The sequence below is a fragment of the Chiloscyllium plagiosum genome, chromosome 4 (genome assembly GCF_004010195.1).
Source record: "Chiloscyllium plagiosum isolate BGI_BamShark_2017 chromosome 4, ASM401019v2, whole genome shotgun sequence".
Taxonomy (NCBI): Eukaryota; Metazoa; Chordata; class Chondrichthyes; order Orectolobiformes; family Hemiscylliidae; genus Chiloscyllium; species Chiloscyllium plagiosum.
This window is the reverse complement of record NC_057713.1, coordinates 105,112,130-105,136,093: the sequence shown is the minus strand read 5'-3', so window position 1 is coordinate 105,136,093 and position 23,964 is coordinate 105,112,130. Positions and strand designations below refer to the sequence as shown.

The 23,964-nt window shown below is 40.4% G+C and overlaps 1 protein-coding gene across 2 annotated transcripts in view; it reads left to right on the top strand.

Moving 5' to 3' along the window:
• Nucleotides 1–23,964, top strand: part of itga9 (integrin, alpha 9) — a 371,784-nt gene that overhangs the window by 334,431 nt on the left and 13,389 nt on the right. For both annotated transcript variants that reach the window (XM_043688825.1, XM_043688826.1), the window contains 3 exons: nucleotides 98–217; nucleotides 2,406–2,507; nucleotides 19,864–19,983. In XM_043688825.1, the coding sequence (XP_043544760.1) occupies nucleotides 98–217; nucleotides 2,406–2,507; nucleotides 19,864–19,983 (342 nt within the window). The remainder of the gene's footprint in view (nucleotides 1–97; nucleotides 218–2,405; nucleotides 2,508–19,863; nucleotides 19,984–23,964) is intronic.

The following is a 23,964-nucleotide window of genomic DNA, read 5'->3' as shown; positions in this document are numbered from 1 at the left end:
CCGTTTCTGGACAATGCTATGTTGGATAATTTGTTAAATCAGATGTGTAATTAAAGAATGTTAAGTTTATTTTTGTTTGGCTTGCCAATTCCTTTAGGATTGCGATAGGCCTGGACGACCCTGTTCAATCATCAACTGTCAACTTACCTCCATAGCAAAGGAAGAAACGAGGAATATCTATGTACATTTACTACTCAATACTGAAATATTGAAAAGGGTGAGTATAAATCATTTCTTTTCTCCCCCCAGGTATACAGAATAAGACTCTTTTCAGAAACATGGCTTTTGAGGTATATAATGCTTTATTTTAAATTTTAACAAGTCAGCCAGCAGTCCTGAGTTGTATTGTGCTGGGGAGCACAGCACATTTTCATTTTGACACTCAACACTATTATTAAGCTCTCCTCATTTTGTAGCAACGTGAGTTTTGTGTTGAGAAAAGTTCCCTTTGGTCTGCCTAACAATGTGTCTAACCACCCCCCAACACTCCCCCATCACCTCTTCAGATATCTTCTGTAAATGTAACACTGCAACATTTCCATTTCCCATCCCGGGTTGTCCTTATCGCCTATTTGGAGTCAGGCTGTAACTTATTGCTTATTGGTTCTAAATTATGGATGAGTTAAAGGTAAAATGGTGCATCCACATGTCCGAACTATATCACTTTGGATTTTTATGACAATTTTCATCCCATCTGATGATGGTCTTGAAGCCCAAAATTATACTATTGCACAGTGCAATCCTATTCTCATCTAGAACTACTTTCCATCTCTCTGATTAATAAGGAACCAGCAAATAACGTTAAAATTCAGCAGCAGGGAAACTTCAAGGAATAGTAATCTAAGGCAAAGTTAATAGTCACATGGACAAGTGCAGATTAATTAAGGAAATAGCCACCACCTTCATGGAAAGTCATTTTTAACTAACTTGTTTGTGTTTTTCAAAGAGGGAAGAAAGAAGATTGATATGGCCAATGCTGTTGAAGTGATGCACATGAACTTGTGAGCAAAGTTATAGATCATGAAATAAAAGAGACAGTACCAACATGGATTTGAACTTAGCTGAGTGACACAACAGCAATGGCAAATGGATGTTTATGGTCTAGAGGAAGATTTGTGGTGTTGAGTGTCCCAGGTGTTAGTGTTAGGACCCTTACTTTTACTGACATATATATTAATGACCTAGACTTTGGTGTAGAGTGTGATATTTTAAATTTGCAGGTAACACAGACGTTGAAACCATTGTAAACTGTGAGGAAGATAGTGATGAACTTCAAAAGGCAATAGACAAGTTGGTGCAATAGATAGTCAGATGACCGATGAAGTTTAATGCAGAGAAATGTGAGGTGATTCATTTTGGTTGAAAGAATTTGAAGAGACAATAAAAATAAAGGGTACAAATCTAAGCAGAGACATTAGTGAATATGTGCACAAGTCTTTGAATGTGGGAGGGCAACAGAAGTTAGTTAATAAAGCTTACAGCTGAAAATGTGTTGCTGGAAAAGTGCAGCAGGTCAGGCAGCATCCAAGGAGCAGGAGAATCGACGTTTCGGGCATGAGCCCTTCTTCAGGAATCAAAAAACTGCTGCGCTTTTCCAGCAACACATTTTCAGCTCTGGTCTCCAGCACCTGCAGTCCTCACTTTCTCCTAATAAAGCTTACAGTATCCTTTGCATTATCATTAGGGGCATAAAATAAAAAGCATGGAGGTCACGTTGAACTTGTATACAACATTATTTTAATTTGGCCTCTGCTAGAGTATTGATGTCAGTTCTGGGTGTCACACTTTAAGAAGTGTCAGGAAAGAAGAGATTCATGACGATGGTTCCAAGGATGAAAAAGTTCACTTATGAAGGTAGATTGGTAAAAGAAAAGTAAGAGGAGATTTGGTGGAGGTATTAAAAATCATGAGGGGTCTGAATAGAGTTGGTAGGGCCCCACTTGTTGTTTCCTATTTATAGAGAATAACAGGGTTCAGATTTAAGTAATTAGTAAAAGAAGCAAAAATGACATGAGAAAAGAAAAATGTTCACACGGCTTGTTGAATGTGTGGAACACACTGCCTAAGTGAGATGGAGTCAGATTAAGTCCAAGAATTCAAAAACGGATTAGACTGTTAGCTACACACAGGAAGATTGTGTGAAATGTCAGGGAGAAGACCCGAGAATAGCTTCACCTGAATCACCAAAGCGGAGAGCTGGTGCATACATGAAGGATCGAGCAGCTTGTTTTTGTTTTATTAATTCTGTATGGACTTTATCCGCTTGCCGTAATCGTGTTACAGAGCAAACTCGTGATTTTTCTCTTGCTTGGGCTGCTAAAATATCTGTAACTTTCTGGTGACAACGTGCATCAATGATGAAGGTAGCAGTTGTTATTTTTGTATTCTTCACCATTTCCCCACAGGACAGTGCCTCAGTTATCCAATTCGTTACCAGGGCAAAAGGAATGGTAATGTCAGACTTGAGGATGGTGGAGGTAGCAGGAGGACTTTCTGAAGATGCAACTGTGAGTATTGCTTCATATATCAATGTTATTCAAATACAAATAAGACAAAAAGGAAATAAACATTTATGGACGTGCATTGAAGTAGTACTGAAGCTGAAAGGCTGGGCATTTTTAATTGCTGAAATCAAGACATATTTCTAGACTTACTTTTTGGTAATGAACCTGGATAGGTGAAACGGTTATTGGTAAGAGAACATTTTAGGATAGACCACAATTTAGTTAGGTTTAGGGTTATTGGTAAGAAAACATTTTAGTGTAGACCACAATTCAGTTAGGTTTAGGGTTATTGGTAAGAGAACATTTTAGGATAGACCACAATTTAGTTAGGTTTAGAGTAGTTCTAAGAAAAAGGACAAAGACCAAGAGTGAAGGTTTTTAATTCAAGCAAATCCAATTTTAAGCAGCTGAAATGTGGTCAAGCAGAATTGGATTGGAAAAAGTTACTTGAAGGTAAATCAGTGTCAAAGAAGTGGAAGATAATCAGGGAGGAGCTAAATACAGATCACATATATTCCAATAAAGTAAAATGGGCAGGAATCCTAAATATTGAGTGCTTCCTCAACTATCAGCTTGCCCAAATGTGCATAGAGTAGGTTAAAGTTTAAAAAAAAGCAGGTATCATAGGAAAGAACTGAGTCCTACAAAAAGCCCAAATAGTACAATTAAAAAAAAATACACCTTCTCAGTCGAAAATGAGCAGCAGGATAACCAAGGAAGCGCCAGGTCAGTTAGAGGCAATAATGGTAACCTGGGTATGGCAGCACAAGCATTGACCTGGTTCTTAGTGAATGCCATGTATCTGTTTTCACAAAGGAAGTGGGCAAAATAGACATTGCGGTTTAGGAGGAGGAATATGACATATTGAGTAGTTTAAATTTAGTGAGGGATGCAGTTTAAGTTGTTTAGCATTCTTGAGAGTGGATAATTCATTAGGCTCAGATGAAGTGTGGAGCCAAGAGTGTGGTGCGGGAAAAGCACAGCCAGTAAAGCAGTTTCCGAGGAGCAGGAATATCGGCGTTTCGGGCAAAAGCCCTTCATTAGGAATTTCCTGCTCCTCAGATGCTGCCTGACAGGCTGTGCTTTTCCAGCACCACACTCTTGGCTCTAATCTCCAGCATCTGCAGTACTCATTTGCGCTCAGATGAAGTGTAGCCCAGGCTACTAAGTGAAGATGGTCAAAGGGTATAAAGAACTTATTACCATTAGCAGAGAAATAAATAACCAGGAGGCATTGGTATAAATTAATTATGAGAAGAAGTAGATGGGAATTGTATGAGGACTGACACTTTCCCTTTGATTGAAAGAGCAATGTGGCTATTTGAAACTCACTACCTGAAGGGATGGATAAGGCAGAAACATTTGTTGCATTTAAATAATGCTTGGATGTGCATTTGAGATGGAGCACCCCAAATGGCTCGAGAGCCAGAGCGTGAAGACAAAATTAAAATAGCTAGGTCTTTTTTTGGCTGGCCTAGCCGTGATGGGCTAAATGGTCTCCTTCTATGTCATTCATTCTTTCCATGTTTCTATGTGTTAGAAAATGGATACATAAGTTCCTAGCCTTGGACAGCAATCTCCATGGATTAATTTAAGAGTTCGGCCTCCTTTTACAAGCCTATTGATTCCAAAAGTGAAAGGGGACTCTAGGTTTGAAGCTGTTGTATCACTGACTTACAAGGACATCCATGAGCTAATCTAATGATGAAACTTGGCAAACTTAGTATGGTCTGAGGTTTGATGTGGTCCCAAAAGAGAGTAAAATTCTACAAGGGAAGTACAACCTGCTTAAAATTGAATTGAATTTAACCTTCATAAAAAAAATGTCATGCATCATATTTGTGAACTCACCAGTGACATGATGTATTCCATACTTTTTGTCATAACTAATATAAAAATTCCTGAATATTATTCTGTGGATGTGAAGACATTACCTGAAATTAGACAATCTAATCCCCCTGAGTGTATGGGACAGTATTGCTGAGAATTATAGTAATTGGCCAAACTTAAAGAGCACTCTCCAGCAAAAGACAAATAAATACAAGGAAAATGGAATGAAATAAACTCTACTTGTAAGTCTGAAATGCCATTGACATTGTCGAAAGTAATCAAGTGGATTGCATTGACAGTGCTGGAATCGAACCTCCAATCTCAACATTCTATTTGACCAGCCCATCCCCATCTCGATAACCTGTTTCAACCTTTTAATCCTATGACATATGTGCTACTCCAACTCTGGGTTTTATATCCTCCAGTTGTTTTGCTTCACCATTGCTGGTTGTAACTTCAACCATTTAAACCTTGATTTCTGAAATTCTGTCCATAAATCCCTTTGCCCTTCCAAATTTCTGCCTTTTTCTTCAATTTCTGCCTTTTTCTTCAGGTAGAAGCAAGCATATGAACACCTGCACTAATTTCATCTATGAATCAGTGTCAAATGTTTGTTTGATTAAACACTTCGGGATATTGTGTGGATTCAAGTGGATTCAAGTTTATTAGTCATTTATTATCTGCATTATGACAAGTAGAAGCATAAAAAATTCACCTATTAATATCAGTAGTAATTGTAAATAAACTTCACAACAGTAACGTGAAATTTATGACAATTGCATGCAGTTAAATGAGAAATACAGATTGTGTTGTTATTACAGGAGTTTGTGGCAACTTTCAGTTGGTACTTTGTTGCATGTTTATGTTGACTTACTGAGTTAGCAGGAACTTCATGGAAACAATTATTGGTAAAGTCTATTTTTATATTTGTTTGCACATAAACGTGAATTGACATCAAATTTAAATTTATTTTAAGTCATCACTTGTGAAAATACTCATCATGATTAAAAAGATGTCAAGTTTATCTAGCTCTTCCCATCCCCTTCTAGAAGTTGCTACATATTTGATATTCGAGTGCATTTCCCTTTTTTAAAAATTTTAAAGTTCAAATGCTGGAGGCGCAGAATGTCAAATCTGTTATAACTGGCAGTATTCTGGAGATTATGCGGGGGGGAAGAGACAAGAGGGTGGGAATATACTTATGTTATGGGAACTGAGGGAACAATAGAAAAGGAGCCAGGTCCCCACCACAAAATAACATTAGCCACAGATATGTGCAAATATGAAAAATATTTGCTGGAGTTCCAAACCGCTCACATAGTATTAAAACTAACTCAGAACTGGCTCCAGATGCTTAAATGTCCTTTAGTTATCAGCTACAGACTTTTAAGCAAACCCTTTACTGCAATTGCTCAACATAAACAAAGACCTTGACAAGCATTTCACAAGAGTACTAGAGCAAATCCATAACTTGGCTTCACACTAAGAGCGAGCTCAGATCAAAAACAGAGCTCCAGGAAGTGCTGTTGCATAGTTGGAGTGAGACATTGCAGAAGTGTCCCTTATGGCTTTATTAATTGAGGCATCAAATTCAAAAGCAAGCAAATTATGCTTCGCCTTTGTAAAATATTTGGTAAATTTCAGCTGGAGTATTGCATTTCAGAGGATTATTGCACCAGCTTTCAGGAAGGATGTTGAAGCTTTGAAGAAAGAGCAGACAGCAATCCTAGAATGGTACCCGAGATGAGGAACTTCAGTTCTGTGGAGAAGCTAGGGTAATTCTTCGAGCAGAGGAAGTTCAGGGGAGGTTCAGCGGAGGTGTTCAAAGTTGTGAATGGTTTGGACAGAGTAAGCTATGAAAAACTGCCCTCACTGACAAATCAGTTAACAACCAAAGGTTGCAGATTTAAAGTGACTGGCAAAAGAACTAGTGGAAATTTGTAGAAATATTGAATGGAATGTAATCCACATGGTAGTGGTGGTGGTTGTTGGTGGAGGGGGGATCAGGGTTTGGTGTATTGGTCGGTGCCTTGCCACCTGGCTGAAAAATTGACTTTGGGGAATGTCCACTTTTAAAGTATGACCCCAACACTGTAAAGTGGCCAGCAATGAGCTTTCCTCAAGATCCAGAACCACAGGAATTGAAATCCTACTGCTCAAGAGCTGATGACCAGAGGCTTGGAATGCTCATTGTTGTTGTCAGCACCATCTGAGCAGTGCATCATTCAGGAACCCAGGACCAGCAAAGGGCCAAGCCCACAAGTCAGTGAGGGGCACATTAGGGTTGCTGGCTTGGGAGGTGCAGGGGCTTGTTGAAAGAATGGGTGACGGGTTGAGGGTAGCACTGAGCAGGCCCTGTTTCCAGATGCTAGGCCCCTTGATCAGGTTGACAAAAGGGCTACTCCTGAATCCCACAGGCAGACATGACAGTGTTTGCATTCTGGGCATCCAACATGGGGTCTGCCCTGCCTCAGCTGTGGGATGAGGCCAGGAGAAACTGAGGACTGCAGATGCTGGAGATCAGAGTCAGTAGTGTGATGCTGGAAAAGCACAGCAGGTCAGGCAGCATCAAGGAGCAGGAAAGTCGACATTTTGGCAAAAGTCCTCTTGTGTCTTTCCCGCACCTCTACACAACCTCCAGAATACTGCCAGTTATAACAGATTTGACATTCTGCACCTCCTGCATTTGAACTGACTTTTTATAAAGGAAACAGCATTCAAATATCAAATATGTGACAACTTCCAGAAGGGGATGGGAAGAACAAGATGAACTTGACATCTTTTTAATCATGATGAGCATTCCTGATGAAAGGCTAATGCCCAAAACGTCGACTCTCCTGCTCCTCAGATGCTGCCTGACCTCAGCCGCACTTTTTGACAGTTGGATGAGGCCCTTAAGTTTGCATCAATTGCCCACTAGAAGGCTTCATTTGAAGTTGGAGTGAGACTGGACTTCTCCCATGCTGTATCATTTTATGTTTCTAGATGGATTTTGGATAGTGGCTGTGTGCTAGAGCCAGCCTCGTTGTCCCCCAGGAACAGTTTGCAGGCAGTCAGAGGTGGCCGAATGCGAATCCGGGCAGTGTAAGATTCTTGCCTCAGTTTTCTTGCAATTTGTCCAAGTTGTAATAAAAGCAATTAGGCCTTTGAGGACCACTCCAGACTCACTTCCAGTTCTCCATCTATGCCAATCCATGCCTCACCCTCCCTTCATGGCTATCATATACAACGTACCAAATTATGCCCGTCTACCCATGACCACAGCTGTTCTTAGCCAACCCACGGCCCAACCAAGCATCCTCTTGGCCCCTTATAACCATATACAACATCATGCCAACTCATAACCCCTAAACCCCTTTGTCCTTACACCCTCGGTGATATGCATCAAGACAAACCTCAGGAACCATACTTAAGTGAAATTAATTTCTCAGTATCTGTTACAGACTTAAAACAATTTTCATCAATAAAAGTAACCTTTAATGCATAAAAGAGTGACCCTTAAATTTTAAAGTGTCCCTTCATTCTAGACTCACACATAAAATAAATTCTGTTTTATGCTGCCCTTGTCCTTCTAGCTGGCTGAGGTCATGCTTTGGAACATGGAGGAGCTTTGATCAGTTAATGAAGTAGATGGTACGCTGTGCATTTGTGATAGAGAAGCCAAATAATTAACGGGGTGGATGGAGTGCAAATCAAGTTGGCTGGATAGTGTCAAGTTTCTTAAATGTTGCTGGAGCTGCACTCATCTAGGCAAGTTGGAAGTATTGCCTCACACTTCAGAGTTGGGTCTTGTGGAGAAGTGAATTGCTCACATGGATTTCTTGCCTCTGATCTATTATTGCCATGGTTTTTATATGGCTGATTATCTTCAATTCCTATCTTTGGTAATTCCTAGAATGTTGAAAGTACTGTAGTGCTACGATTCAGCAATGGTAATGCCATTGAATGTCATGGGAAATGATTAAGTTCTGTCTTGGAGATGGTCATTTGCCTGGCACTCGTGTGGCATGCATTTTACTTGCCCCTTATCAGCCCAAGCTTGGATATTGTCTAGCTTTTAATGCATATGGACACAGGATGCTTCAGAATATGAGAAGTCATGGATGATTTTGAGCAATGTACAGTCATCAGGAAACATTCCAACTTCTGACCTTATGATGAAGCTCTTAAGTTGAACCAGCCTGGGCTAAGATTTTAACCTCCATGTCTGCCACAATAACATTACCTGTTCCTTCCTCCTTTTCCACCTCATTTTACCTTCTACTGAAACTTTCATCTTGACACTTCTAGTCCCGAATGTCTCAAATTTCAAATTCCCATCATAGTGTTCAATTCCAACATGGCTTTGCCCTTTATTACTTCTGTAAGCACCTCAAGCCCTGATAGTCCTCTAAAAGCAGTGGTCCATCAACTCAATCCATTTTCCAGATCCTCAATGCCTATTTTCAACATTGTCTAATCTCCTCTTTTGCTCAGACTGATTCTTATGCAAACTTAAAGTCACCCCTGCTGATGACTCCTGAAAAGGTGAACTCCATAAGAAGAAATCATAAGATTTTAATCAAATGGATTAGTTTAGTTTAAAGTTATATACTACTGTTGACTCCAGTCATTTGACCTTCTTTGATTACTGGTTTGGAATCCCTCTCAGCAGTTTGCTTCTTCCTGTTTCCTTCTGTTTGGTGTTATGTGAAGTCATATTTCAGGAGGACTGCAGAGCTGATGCCTGAAATGCACATTTCATATTTTAGCATTTTATAATTCTCTCAATCCCTCCTCAACGCTAATTTAATTAAGAGGTGGGTTTGATGTAAGAAATTTAGTTTGCGTCAGAAGCTGTCGGTTATATAATCCCTGTCTAGTATTTTTTGCTGAACTAACAAAGTTTGTCAGCAGCGATACTCCTGAGTTCCAACATCTTTGATGTTTTATATGCATCCAAATCAACACATGTGCTGGATCAGCATCCTGGCTTAAATGGCTTAGCTGCTGTTGTTCCAGCTATTAACACTTGTAAAACATGGTACAGGTGTTGTACTCACAGGAGGGTGCATTCTCCTCTCCAGTAACTGTTGATAAACATTGGGTTTAAGCAAAGTTACCTCTCCATTGTTGTGCTCACTGTAATTTTTTTTCCCCTGGGCCTGTACATTATATGGGCAGCAGGGATCTAGCAAGTTTCTGGGTGCATTCCCCTGCAAATCCATTTATCAGCCTACTCTCATATTTTGTTCTCTATTACAAATTTGAAATTTTCAACATTGAAATAAAACCCTACCTGACCATCAGACGTACACAAACTAGTGACTACAAACACTAGTGAAGTGGAGACTACAAAGCAGGGAGGCGGGTACAGAAACTAGCCAAATGCCAAACCAGGGGCAAGAATTGAAGCTGAGAGGTTGTGGCAGCACCTGTGGCTCAGCTGGTAGCAGCCTTGCTTGTGAGACAGAAGCTTGTGTGTTCAAATCCCACCTTAACATTCCAATGCAGCTCCAAGGGTGTGTTGCACTATTGAAGCTGTCTTTCATTGAGTGAAACCAGGACTCTGCTTGTCCTGTCAAGTCCATATACATGATTGCATGGTCCTACCTCAAAAATGAGCAAAGGGTTATCCCTGACCAACGTTTATTCCTCAATCAACATGGCAAAAAAAAATATCAGATTATCTAGTCATCATTGGATTTCTTTTGATGAGACCTCACACTGTACAAATTGGTTGCTATGTTCCACTTACCAATGTTGACTTCACTTCAAATCTCATTGGCCGGAAAGTGCTTTCAGATGTTGTTGGACATGAAAGGCATTATATCAATACAAGCCTTTCTCTTCCACTTGTAATATTGCAGCTGGTCAGTTTAAAACATGCTGTTTTGCCTCCATCTCTGTTTGGAAGTCTAACTAGACAGAGGGATTCTGCTGTGTCAGAAGTGGTTGCTGTGAGGCACATTATATCATAGTCCATGTCTGGAATTTTATCAAGTCTGGGAGTTGGAAGGCTAGGAAATTTTGAGCTGCAAGTGAGGAAATTGGAGCTTTGCGCTTACCTGCAATACTTCAACCAACATGCCAATTTTGCAGCAGTGGTACGTTTTCAGTTTACTGCCTGCCTGGAGCCCCATTGAGGAAATTAAGTGGCTAATTAAAGGTCACTTGCTGTCTCTTAGTTATTTTATGGACTCCTTTTAGTGCACCACATTCCACACATCCCTTTAAAGGACACCCACTCATCTTCTAGGCAAAATTGGTTACCCCTGCAGTTGGAGCACCAGTTGCATCTAAAGTCAAGTCCCAACCTCATTGTTGAGGGTTGCCTGTCTGTGAATGCTTCCAATCTTACTTAATCTTCTTCAGCCATTACACCTGTCTTCAGCATCAATGGCCATAGCTCCCTAGTGAAGTACTGAGCTGATTGATGAGTGTCATTTAATTTGTCACTACTTGGAATAGTCTCCTGGTATTCCACTATTTGAAGTTGGATTGCTTCCTGCTTTCAACCCCAGCACAAGATTTTAGCCGTCCTGAATAGATGAAATTCAACTCAATAAATGTAATAACCTTTTGCTTTTACTAATCACCCGACACAATCACCAGGTCCTTTTGAAACTGCAGTGGTATGTGCTTCTGGTATGACTTGTAGATCACGTGATGTCCACATCGTGTGGCTGATTCTTCATAATCTTTGGAGTTGTCCAGCAAGCTGCTGATAATAAAAGCAATCAGGTGGTCATGCATGAGCAGCATCTCAAGGTAAATAATAAGGGGCAATAACTGTAATCTTGCCAATGCACCCCCAGAAGATACTTTTAAAAAGTATTTTCTGAAGTGCAGTCACTATTAGCATGTCAGAAAAAATGGCAGCCCCTGCACATAGGAAGAGCACATTGTAATACCTAAACTGACCAAATAAATCTAATTATGTTGATTGGTTGTTAATTTTTGCCTGGGCCACCAGGAAAACTCTTCTTCCTTTGTTGACTTCCCCAGAGTAGTGTCCTGGGCCCAACCTAACTTCAGCTGCCTCATCAATGACCTTCCCTCCATTATCAGGGCAGAAGTGGTGATGTGCAATCATCAGCAAATAATGATCAGCACTGTTTGTGACTGCTCAGACACTGAAGCAATTCGTGGTCAAATGCAGCAAGATTCAGACGGTATCCAGGCTTGGACTGAGATTTAGCAAGTAACATGTGTCGTACAAGTGCTTGGCAATGTCCATCTTTGAAAGGAGAGAATCTAACCATCGCCATTTGACACGCAATGGTATTCTGTCACTGAATTCTCCCACCATCAACATTCGGGGGTTACCATTGAACAGAAATAGAACTACACGAGCCATATAAATACTGTGGCTATAAAAGCAGTTCAAAGGCTAAGAGTGTTGTAACGAGTAACTCAATTCCTGACTCCCAAAACTTGTTCACCATCTACAAGGCGCAAGTCACGAGTCTGCTGGAATACTGTCCATTTGCCTGGATGAGTGCAGCTCTACCAGCACTCAAGATTGACAATGTCCAGGATGGACCAGCATTGGATTAAGACCAATAGTGAGTCTTACAGCAGATACCAAAGACTCAAAACAGCATGACCCTGGAAGAGTATGGAATATGCAAGATGGAACATAGAAATGAAACTAAGTGAACTAAAAGAGGATGGGTGAAGATACTGGCAGGTAAAATAAAGACAAATTCTTGGTTGTTTTTAGAGGTATATTAAGAGTAAAAACATAATGGAGGAAAGAGTAGGGCCCATTAAGGATCAAGAGATTTGTGCATGGAGCCAGAAGAATTAAGACATTGTGTCTGTGTTTGCTAGTGAGAAGGATGGTGTAGAAATCAGGGAGAAAGTCTGTGATACAATCGTAAAATTAGTATAGACAGGGAGGAAGTTCTAAATAGGGGTCTCATGGTCTTAAAAGTAGATGATCTCCAGGGCTGGATGAAATAAAGCCTTGGTTGTTGTGAGATAAGGAAGGAAGAGTGCCGAGGAAAACCGAACAAACAGTGAAATTCACAACTGATCTCGCAGGAACCTGTTTGAGAGAGGTCACAGCACAGAAACAGAGAAGTAAATAGTTTTAAGCAGAGCTTTGCTGTAAATCTACAATAGTGAGAATAAGAGTGTACAAGAAATTTTCTGAGTCAGTTTGTGGATGTACCTACTACAGAAGATGCAAAGTTTGACCTACTCTTGGGAAATAAGGCAGGGCAGATGACTGAGGTGTCAGTGGGGGAGTACTTTGGTGCCAGCGACCATAATTCTATTAGTTTTTAAATAGTAATGGAAAAAGATAGACCAGGTCTAACAGTTGAAGTTCTAAATTGGAGGAAGGCTAATTTTGATGGTATTAGGCAAGAACTTTCAAAAGCAGATGTTTGCAGATAAAGGGATGGCTGGAAAATAGGAAGCCTTCAGAAATGAGATAACGAGAGTCTAGAGACAGTATATTCCTGTTTGGGTGAAAGGAAAGGCTGGTAGGTGTAGGGAATGCTGTAGGGGATGACTGAAGAAATTGAGGGTTTGGTTAAGAAAAATGAGGACGCATATGTCAAGTATAGACAGAAGAGTATAAAGGCAGTAGGAGTATATTTAACAGGGAAATCAGGAGGGCAAAAAGGGTACATGATATAGCTTTGGCAAATAGGGTTAAGGAGAATCCAAAGGGTTTTTACAAATACATTAAGGACAAATGGGTAATTAGGGAGCAAATAAGGCCCCTCAAAGGTCACCAAGGCAGCTTTTGTGTGGAACTGCAGGAGATGGGAGAGATACTAAACAAGTATTTTGCATCAGTATTTACTGTGGAGAAGGACATAGAAGATAAAAAAAAACGTGGGGAAATAGATGGTGACATCTTGAAAAATCTCCATATTACAGAGGAGGAAGTGCTGGATATCTTGAAACTCATAAAGGTGGATAGATTCCCAGGACCTGATCAGATGCACCCTGGAACTCTGTGGGAAGTTAGGGAAGTGATTGCTATGCCCCTTGGAGGTTGTCTAACCTGGTACCATTACTTCAAAAAGGTGGTAAGGATAAGGTAGAGAACTATAGACCAGTGAGCCTGACGTCGGTGATGGACAAGTTGTCAGAGGAAATCCTGAGGGACAGGATTTACATGTATTTGGAAAAGCAAGGAATGATTAGGGATAGTCAACATGGCTTTGTGTGTGGGAAATCATTACTCACAAAGTTGATTGAGTTTTTTGTAAAAGTAACAAAGAGGTTGATAAGGGCAGAGCGGTAGATCTGATCTATATGGACTTCAGTATGACATTTGACAAGGTTCCCCATGGGAGGCTGATTAGCAAGGTTAGGTCTCATGGAATACAGGGAGAACTATCCATTTGGAAACAGAACTCGCTCAAAGGTAGAAGACAGAAGGTGGTGGTGGAGGGTTGTTTTTCAGACTGGAGGCCTGTGACCAGTGGAGTGCCACAAGGATTGGTACTGGGTCCACTACTTTTCATCATTTATATAAATGATTTGGATGTGAGCATAAGAGGTATAGTTAGTAAGCTTGCAGTTGACACCAAAATTGGAGGTGTAGTGGATAGCGAAGAAGGTTACCTCAGATTACAATAGGATCTTGATCAGATGGGCCAATGGGCTGAGGAGTGGCAGATGGAGTTTAATTTAGATAAATGCAAGGTGCTTCATTTTGGAAAAACAAATCATAGCACAACTAAAAAACTTAATGATAAGGTCCTAGGGAGTGTTGTTGAACAAAGTGACCTTGGAGTGCAGGTTCATAACTCCTTGAAAGGGGAGTCGCAGGTAGATAGGATAGTAAGGAAGGTGTTTGGTATACTTTCCTTTATCGGTCAGAGCATTGAGTATGGGAGTTGGGAGGTCATGTTGTGGCTGTACAGGACATTGGTTAGGACGCTAACCTCACGGTTGGAATATTGCGTGCAATTCTCGTTTCCTTCCTATTGGAAGGATGTTGTGAAACTTAAAAGTGTTCAGAAAAGATTTACAAGGATTTTGTCAGGATTGGAAGATTTGAGCTATGGTGAGAGGCTGAATAGGCTGGGGCTGTTTTTTTTTTCTGGAGCATAGAAGGCTGAGGGCTGACTTTATAGAGGTTTATAAAACCATGAGGGGCATGGATAGGATAAATAGACAAAGTTTTTCCCCTTCGGTGGGGGAGCCCAGAACTAGAAAGCAGAGGTTTGGGTTAGAGGAGAAAAATATAAAAGGGATTTAAGGGACAACATTTGCACACAGAGGATGGTGTGTGTATGGAATGAGCTGCCAGAGGAAGTGGTGGAAGCTGGTACAATTGCAACATTTAAAAGGCATCTGGATGGGTATATGAGTAGGAAGGGTTTAGAGTGATATGGGCCAACTGCTGTCAAATGGGACTAAATTAGGTCAGGATATCTGGTTGGCATGGACGAGTTGGACCAAAGGGTCTGTTTCCATGCTGTACATCTCTGTGACTCTATGAGACAGCAGGGGCATTCACAAAACATTTCAATTCCTCACTGGCCACAGGAGAGGTACCAGAGAACTGGAGGATAGCTGACGTGGTACCGTTATTTAAGAGGGGAGCAAGGGAAAAAGCAGGAAACTACGGGCCCGTCAGTCTTACCTCAGTTATTCAAAGCAATTCTGAGGGACAGAATTTGGAGGAACAGGGATTACTCAAAAAAGAGTCAAAGTGGTTTTGTTAAGGGGAAGTTATGTTTGATCAACTTGATTTGAATTTTTCAAGAAATAATCAGGTGTGCATAAAAGCCACGTGCTGGAAAAAGGGATCAGAGTAGCTAGGTGGTTGTTTTTGATGGATGCGGATGTGATGGGCCAAAGCGTATTTTTCTGTACTGTAGATCCCTCTGACTGTAACCCACTGGTTTGGCACAACATCCACAAACATCCACTCCCTCCACCAGAAATGGTTGCAGCAGTATGTATTAGCGACAAAATGCATTGCAGAAATTCACCAAAACTCTTCAGACAACACTTTCCAAACTTAGGACCATTTCTATCTGGAAGGAGAAAGACAGCAGATACATGGGTGCATACCACCTGCAATTTCTCCTCCAGGTCATTCACCATCCTGATTTGGAAATATATCACTGTGCATTCAGTGTTGCTGGGTCAAAATCCTGGAGTTCCCTCCCTATTGGCAAATAAACTGTAGTGGTTCAGTAAGGCAGCTCACCACCACCTTCTCTGGGGACAGGGCTGAAGCAATGCCCACGTCCTCGGAATTAACATAACAAAAATGTGCCTTGTTGTATTTTACATCTTCCTGAGATAGAATAAAAAAAACCTCATTTAAGTTCTTGTATGAAAAATGTCACCTGTCAACATAGATTATATGCTCATATCTTTCGATAAACCTAGAACTCCGTGGTTTAGAAGCAGAGTACTGTCACTGAACTCAGATAGATATGAAATTTAAATGACTTACTATCAGGTGTTTTCCAAAAGACCCTTGCATTGCTTTAGTGAACACAAATTGTTGATGTTTAATAATACGAGGGATTCACATCATTTAAGGCAACACATCATTTTAAAATTCTCATCCTTGTGCTTTATTTTCTTTATGATCTCATACACCTTCTATTATCTTTGATCTCTGTCACCCACCAAGATCTCTATCCTCCTGCAATTACAATGTTCTGCAAGCTCCCAATATTCTTTGATGCAGTATAAATAGTTGTGCTTTTAGATGCTAAAGCCATAAGTTTTAGAATTCCTTTTCAGTTCTCTAGTTTTATTTCCTTTAAGTTACTGCTTCTAATATATCTCTTAGATCTACCTTTTGGTCGTCTTCCTTCTATCTCTATATCATTCAGTGTCCAATCTTCTATGATAATGCTCAGTGAAACGCCTTGCGACATTGGTACTACTTTCAAGGTGCTATATAAATGCATGTTGCTGTTATAAGTTCAACATAGTTGGAGCCGCTGGAGTGAATGGGCTTGGAGGGGGGTTTTAGTAGTGGGGGGTAGAAATGGGAAAGTGCGAAGGTGAACCTGACCCTGCGATTCTGATCACAAATACAAGTGTGTTGAGTTAAAAAATTTATGTTCAAATGAGATTACAATCTGTGTCACGCTTGCTGGTCATAAATGCGACTCCTAACAAATCCACAATGTTGAAAGCTCTGAAATAAGTAAGAAGTGACCTTTGCATGTGCAAGAAGCCTGCTCAAATCCTGTGTAAAAATTAGAAGTCAGAGGTTAACTGTTACCAGCACACATCCACTGACAGAGCAAGAAGCACTCCAAATGAAAAATTCAAGAATGTTTTTAAACAGCTGTAAATAAATGCAACCAATTCTACACATATTTATTTCTCAGATGGTGGTAAATGTTGTTATGTTGCTCAAGTGAATTAATATCCCTCTATTTTGAAAATTGATTCCGTAGAGCTATATGTTTCTAAGCTGACTTAAGGTTTTGAGGAGTGAGTGGAGAATTTGAGCTTTATTAGAGAAGAGTGAGAGAGGAGTTGTATTCAGAATGTTCAGAACTTGACACTTAAACACACAATCTTTAATTAATTTTAAGATTGTTACAAAAGAATGATATGAGTATCTTAAAGGAATTTATTTGTTGTAAGTTGAAAATTCTCTATTGAACAACTCTTGCATTTTTGTGACTCCAGTCCTGCATCAATAGTTAACTCTAAATTGCCTTGTGAAATGAGCAAATCAGCAATTCAGTTAAGGAAATCAGGAAACAAATATCAGATGTGCCAGTGATGTGATCAATTCTACAATGAATATATTTTGAAACATGGTTTTGTGATCAGAAACAGGAGGGAAAGCAAAATCCATAATGCCAGCGCATACAAGCAGAAAACAGGAGTAAAATGCGTAAAGGGTAAAGCCTGTTGAATAGCACTGGACAAAGGTAGTGTCATATTAGATAAGGACAAATAAGGAATATAAAGCCAGATTTGAATGCGTGTTATGTCAACATACTAAGTGTAGTGAATAAGGCTACTGAGCTACAAATAGCTGTCTGTCAGTATGATGTAATGATAATGATCCAGTAGTATTATGATCCTGGACTTTTATACTGAGAGGTGGTTGCTTTGATACATGACTGAAAATTTGGGGTCGAGCTGATTTCACTTAGCCAGGCCATCCTGTAATGGTTTGAATGACTGTTTGAGTTGTTCATTGAGTCAGGGTTAGGTGTCTGACCCCCATCTGGGAGTGGGTTCTGTCTCTGCAAGCCAATCACAGGGCTCTCTGGTACAAGTAATGCTGCCGGCAATCAGTGGTCACTGTTGGGTCTAGAGACAATACCCAGCAGCCCAGAAGTTTTCATTCAGAGACTTATGCAAGGCTGTAGTTAAATATTGCTGGAAGTACTCAGTGAATCATCTGTGGAGAACGAGATGTTTCAGGTTGTGATCTTTCATGGGAACGAGTATTTCACTGGGGCCAGGCTGGTAGGCATGATGAGGTTGGTGGGGAAGAGCACCCTGGTATGGGAGTATAATAGGGTGGGGTCTCATTGTTGGGTATAAGATGACCAGCTTTCAACGTGAGATATAAACACATAGCACCAGGGGACTAGATTTAGTTCTACCCGTGGGGCGACTGACCGTGTGGAGTTTGCATATTCTCCCTTTATCTGCGTAGCTTGCCTGTGCATGATCTCCTGGTTTCCTTTCTGTGCAAAGATGTGCAGGTTAGGTGGATTAGCCATGATAAATGCGGGGTTACAGGGTCAGGATGGGGGGTGGGGACCGGAGGAATGCTGTTTGGAATGTCGGTGCAGTCTCAATGGGCCAAATGACTTCTTTCCACGCTTTAGGGATTCTCTGAGTCTATGCTATTGGCAAGATAGTAGCAGGGCCAACAACCACAATGGTATCCAATTGTATTCCTGCCCCTGCCAGCCTGCTCCCAGGAGGAAGGAATGTAAAGTACAACCTTTCAGTTTTTGAAAGAGCTGTAAAATGGGACAAAATGTCTTAGTATTTTTCAGTGCTGGTCTTCTCTGCTGTAGCTGTTTTCTATAACTTGCCATCAAACTGTGCCAATGTGGAAATGTTTCTCTAGCCTTGCAGGTGATGTCTTTGGTGTTTTGCATTTTCATTAAGGTTCAAGTTTGACAAACTCTGTTCAGCCACACACGTAGAGCTGGGGTTTTAGATATAGTCCAAACCTTGAGAGTGAGGGTATTTGCTTGATTCAGTGAGCTATTGAAGCATCCAAAGCACCTGCCCTGATCCAGACGAGGAAACTGACGTGATCCACAGCTCCTCCACCTGTGTACCCTTCCCCTCAGCTCCTACTTGTGTACCTGCAACACATGGACTGCAGTGGCTCAAACTGTTAGTGAACTACCACCTTGTAAAGGGTGGTTATGGATGGGCGACACCTGCTGGTCTTGTCAATGATGGCAACATCCCATGAAGGAGTACCGCTTCAACCGTTCCCAGGAACAATTTAACTTTTAATTTTTGTCTGCAAAGGAATTATGTTGGCTTCATGCTGATTACTCAATCCCCTTCCTTGGACAGGTTACTTTTGTCTAGATCCACCCTTGATGCCTTAAGGAAGGCCTGTAGGGAACTCAAAACTAGCTCTCAGTGGGCAGCTTATGTATTTCAATTAGAATCTGTAGCCTCAGTAACTCTCCCCGGCATGGCTCTGAACACAACTCTGCTGGTGGGGCAGATTGTTCCATGTTCCCACTTATTGAAAGGTAATTGAGTTGAATCTACTGTAATCAGGGTTCATCTTAAATTCAACCTGTCCCCCGCTCCCAAGGAAAATCAGTCATGTGCTCTTCCTATTCTTGAAACTTTGACAATAAATATTCAGTTACAGGTATGATAGTTTACAAGTAATGTAGCTGAACCTTTAATACCCCAATAAATTCTTTTACAAGAGAGTTTATTGTCAATAGGTTGGAATGGAAAATATTGAAAGGAGACAAAAGCCTTGTATTTACATAGCACCTTTCATGATCATGAGACAGCCAATGGAAAACATTTGGAGCATAGTCACTGTTCTGAGAAACACAGTAACTAATTTGATTTGGACCAGATAATTTATTCTTTTTATGGTATAGACTGGGGATAGATTCTGGCCAAGACACTGAGGATAACTCCCTGTTCCTCTTTCAAATGGGATCAAGAGAATTCCTACATCCACCCTTGGTTTAATAGCTCACATAAATGTCAACATCTCTAACAATGCAGCACTCAGTCATTACTACTTTGATTTGTGGTCTCGGGTCCTGCAGTGAGATTTGCACCCACTACCTTATGCCTCAGCAGCAACCTTTCATCAACTGTGTTGTGGTTTAAACCCACAGGATGAATAATTTGAATCACTGAGAAAATCTGAAAGTGCATGTTGCTTTGATGATTGACAGTTTTGAAAGCTGGCATATGGATGTCAGATGAGGCATACTCCACTTACTGGCGCGTTGTCAAATTGAGGTGTATTGAGAATTTATGAACACCATTTGTGATGCCATCTTAATGTCTGGTCAGTTGGTAACTCTGAATCCTGGCATGTAACCCAGCTTCCGTTTCTCTCTAGGTGGTGTTTGAAGCCTTACACAACCTGGAGCCTCGTGGTTATGTTGTGGGATGGATCATCGCCATCAGCCTTTTTGTGGGAATCCTCATTTTCCTGTTACTCGCAGTCTTGCTTTGGAAGGTAACTGGCCCTGTAGTTTCTCAGACTATCTTAGATTTTTCAGTGGAAGCAGAACTTTGCCTTTTCTTTTTCTTTCCAGTGTGGACACACTAAATTTGATGGACTATCTGTTCATTTAAATGCTTCCTACAACTTCAACACATGGATTGGTTCGACAACGTAGAAAGGACCTCTGCAGGTAGACAGAGTTAGGATTTCCAGAGACATTTGTCCTCCATGCAAATGTTGCTCCAGGCCATTGTCACAAAATTGTGCAATTACTCACTAATTTGAACAGACTTCTAAACTATGGGGTTGCTTCCTGAATCAGAACTACCTGATTTTCTATCCATTCATTTAACCCAGGCTTTCTCAACAGGCAACTGTGTGATTGAATGTGGCCTGTAGGGGCTGTGCATGAGGTCCATCAGGCCATGATCAAAACACACAGGCAAGTTAGTTTGAAATTTGCTGGAGAGCTATCTGTCCAATCACAGGCCACTTCTCTCCTGCATTTACTGCTGATAATTTCATTGTAAACCTGTCCTCAGCTAATGAAGGAGAGAAATGACCTTAGTGGACCATTGGATGAGCAACATCCAATGTGAGAGGTGCATGAGTGGAAGTAAGCCTGCAAATCTTCCAGAGTTCACACTGTCCAGGTCAGAGCACTCCACTTGTCTGGCATCCTATCCATCGATATAAATGTACATGCCTTCATCACGGGTGCACAGAGGTAACAGTGTGTACCATCTACATATGCCAAGGCTCCATCAACAGAGCCCTTATCACCAAGCAAGAACACCTGGGTGTGGCTTTCAATTTCCAGCATAATCCTTCATTAAGCCAACGTAAAAACATCGATATTCTACTTGTGCTGAACATAATTTGTATTGGCATTGTGTGGAATTCCTCAATCTTTGTGCTAGTTTAGCCAATTTTGGATGAATTAGATCTGAGCAGAAGCTCCAGACCAACATAAAAGTAAAGAATTGCAGATGCTGGAAATCAGAAACACAAACTGGAGAAACTCAACAGGACTGGCAGCATCTGTGGAGTAAGAAACAGAGTGACATGTCTGAGAGTCCGTGTCTTCTCTGAGCCAACATGTTAGCAATAATACAATATTTTCAATTATCGTTAGGACCCTTTTGGGTCATATCCATATAAGGTAAAATGGTTCAATATCCGACATTATTGAAACTTCAACAGCAGAAAACAGCAACAGTGTTGTGTTTATTGGACTGATGATCTCAAATGATTTGATAATTTCATTCTCTTGTTTGTAGTATTTCTAGTTGGTTTTCTGTTCCTCACTTGAGATGAAAACAGTGCTGGCTTGTGTTGTCCTTGCGTTTTCTTGAATAGAAAGTGCCTACCCTTTTGTAGTCAGCATTCACAAATTCATCAGTTTTCCATCTTTGATTACTGCATGCACTTTTAACCTCAAGTGATTTGTGTTGCTGTTCCCATGCCTAAGGAATGTTGTGCCATGCAACACTGAAACTAATACCCTCAGGTGGTTAGTATCAGTATACATCTTAACTGTTTTATAATGCTGTGTTTTTTTAGTCCTGATAATTGTGGCACTGATCCAGGATTGTATTAATGGGAATTTGTCAGCTGTATTAGTTCAATAATATTTCAAAAATTTACTTTTGCAAGCGATAAAACTGCTGGCTATCAGCCAATGGGAAAATAAATCTCCACTTGCTTATCAGTTAAGATTCTACAGAAAGCAACTGGAGTATTTACATTGTTGAACAAAGGTAAATTTAAATCTGACTTGCAGAAGATTGTTTGTCCAGTGCCTAATGACTCTCAAAGGTGCAGAAAAATGTATTTTAATAATAATCATGCAAGCAGATGTAAATATATACTTATGTATCTAAGCAGCTTACCATTGATTTATTTTCCTGTTCTCCTAGTATACACACTAATCTTCAATTGGAACTTTGTTCACTCAGTTTTGGTAAACAGTAAAAAGTGCAGGCTTGTGAGGAAGATTTGATGCAATCACAGCCATCAACCCATACAATATTAAAACATTTTAAAAGGTTATTTTATATTACAGTGGATAAGAACATTTATTCTTTGTACTAGAATAACTGTTAGGTTCATAGTGAAAACTCTTGTTGTCTTCATAAATGTTTGCCTCAGGATGATTCCTTCAGAAATAAATCAGTTGTTCTCAACTCTATTCAGTTAACTAGCAGGCCATCTGGACTGAAATCTGGCTGAATTAGTTTGCAAAGTTATTCAGACTCTTAAACCAATCAGTAACAGACTCTCACTGACCTAAGTAGTTTTCTTTGTTGGACAGGAGGTGCTCTGAGGAGTTTCAACTGTTTGTTCATGTAAAATCCTTAAACTTAACTAACTGAGGTTCACATACAAATGTGGAGGCTTGACTGATGACTGCAGGAACTTGGAAATTGCAGGGTACAGTGCCTCTAGTTGCCTGCCCATTACAGTGTAGAGAATGATGGGAATTGCATCAAATGGGAGGAATTTTAACAACCCATACTGTTGGCAGGGAGCCTTGACAATTTAATTTGAAAATTTTGGTTCAAAATAATAGTCTTAAAGTTATTGGCAGCCTGTGTTTCTAGTTTGTGCCATTAGGACTAGTAATTTGTACAATAACTGCTCTGTAAGGACAGTCAATGGAGGAAGGTTCTCTTGAAGGCAGAATCTCGTTAAGTGTCTCCCCAGTAGTCAAGGAGCAATGATCAATGCCACAACTGTCTCACTATCTCTTCAGAATGTTGTGCTGGGAGCTATGTTTCATAATTTTATACTCTGATAAGTTCTCTCTGCAGTCCCCATTTTTTAAATTTACCTTTAAATTTACAGTAAAGTATACAATGTAAATTAGATTTGATCTGTATAGAAAGTTGTGGTAGCAGTATTCAGTCGACAAAATAATGGCACAGAAAAACAACCCAATCCTGATTGCTACTTGGCTACCACTGTTTGAACAGTGAGCATATGGATATCAAGCAAAGAGGAACATGGCAATGATGCATTCCTTAGCCAAATGTCTTTCGAACACACTACTAAAACTCTCATGCACAAAGGCCACTCAAAGGTTTCAGTAAAAACAAATGAGCCATCAAGAAATTGATATCTTCAGGAGAAGAGAATGCATATTGGACCATTAAGAATCAGAGTTATTAAGATTGGAGAAGAGCATTTCAATAAAGAATGAATTCCTTGGGAAAAGGAGAGGCTGTGTACTTCCTCTACCATCTCTGTCAATAGTGTGTATATAAAAAAGAATTCCTGCACCTTTAAGTTCTGAAGAGTTTTATCAAAGTCAGAACGTTAACTCTGTTCCTCTCTCCATTAAAAAAAATGCTGCGTTTCTCCAGTATTCTGTGTTTGTTTCAAATTTCCATCATCTGTAGTATTTTGCTTTTATTCAAGGCAGGTATAGCACTATTAGTGAGAGTAGAAATAATAAATATATATTCTGGTAGCTTTGGGGATCGGTTAGCTCAATTGGCTGCATGGCTGATTTGGGATGCAGAGTAACGCCAACATCGTGCGTTGAATTCCCACAATAACTTAAGTTACCATGAATGCCCTACCTTCTCAACTTCTCCCCTTACAAGAGGCATGGTGACCCTCAAGTTAAACCACCACCAGTCATCTCTTTTTAATGAGAGAGCAGCCATGTGGTCTGGTAGAACTGCAGCAACTTTACCTTGACAAACAATTGCATGGGGTAACACATTTTAGTGAAGTTAAAAATCACACAACATCAGGTAATAGTCCAACAGGCTATTTGGAAGTACTATAGTTGGACTATAATCTGGTGTTGTGTGATGTGTAACTTTGAGGAGAAAGTGAGGTCTGCAGATGCTGGAGATCAGAGATGGAAATGTGTTGCTGGAAAAGCGCAGCAGGTCAGGCAGCATCTAGGGAACAGGAGAATCGACGTTTCGGGCATTAGCCCTTCTTCAGGAATGAGGAAAGTTGGTCCAGCAGGCTAAGATA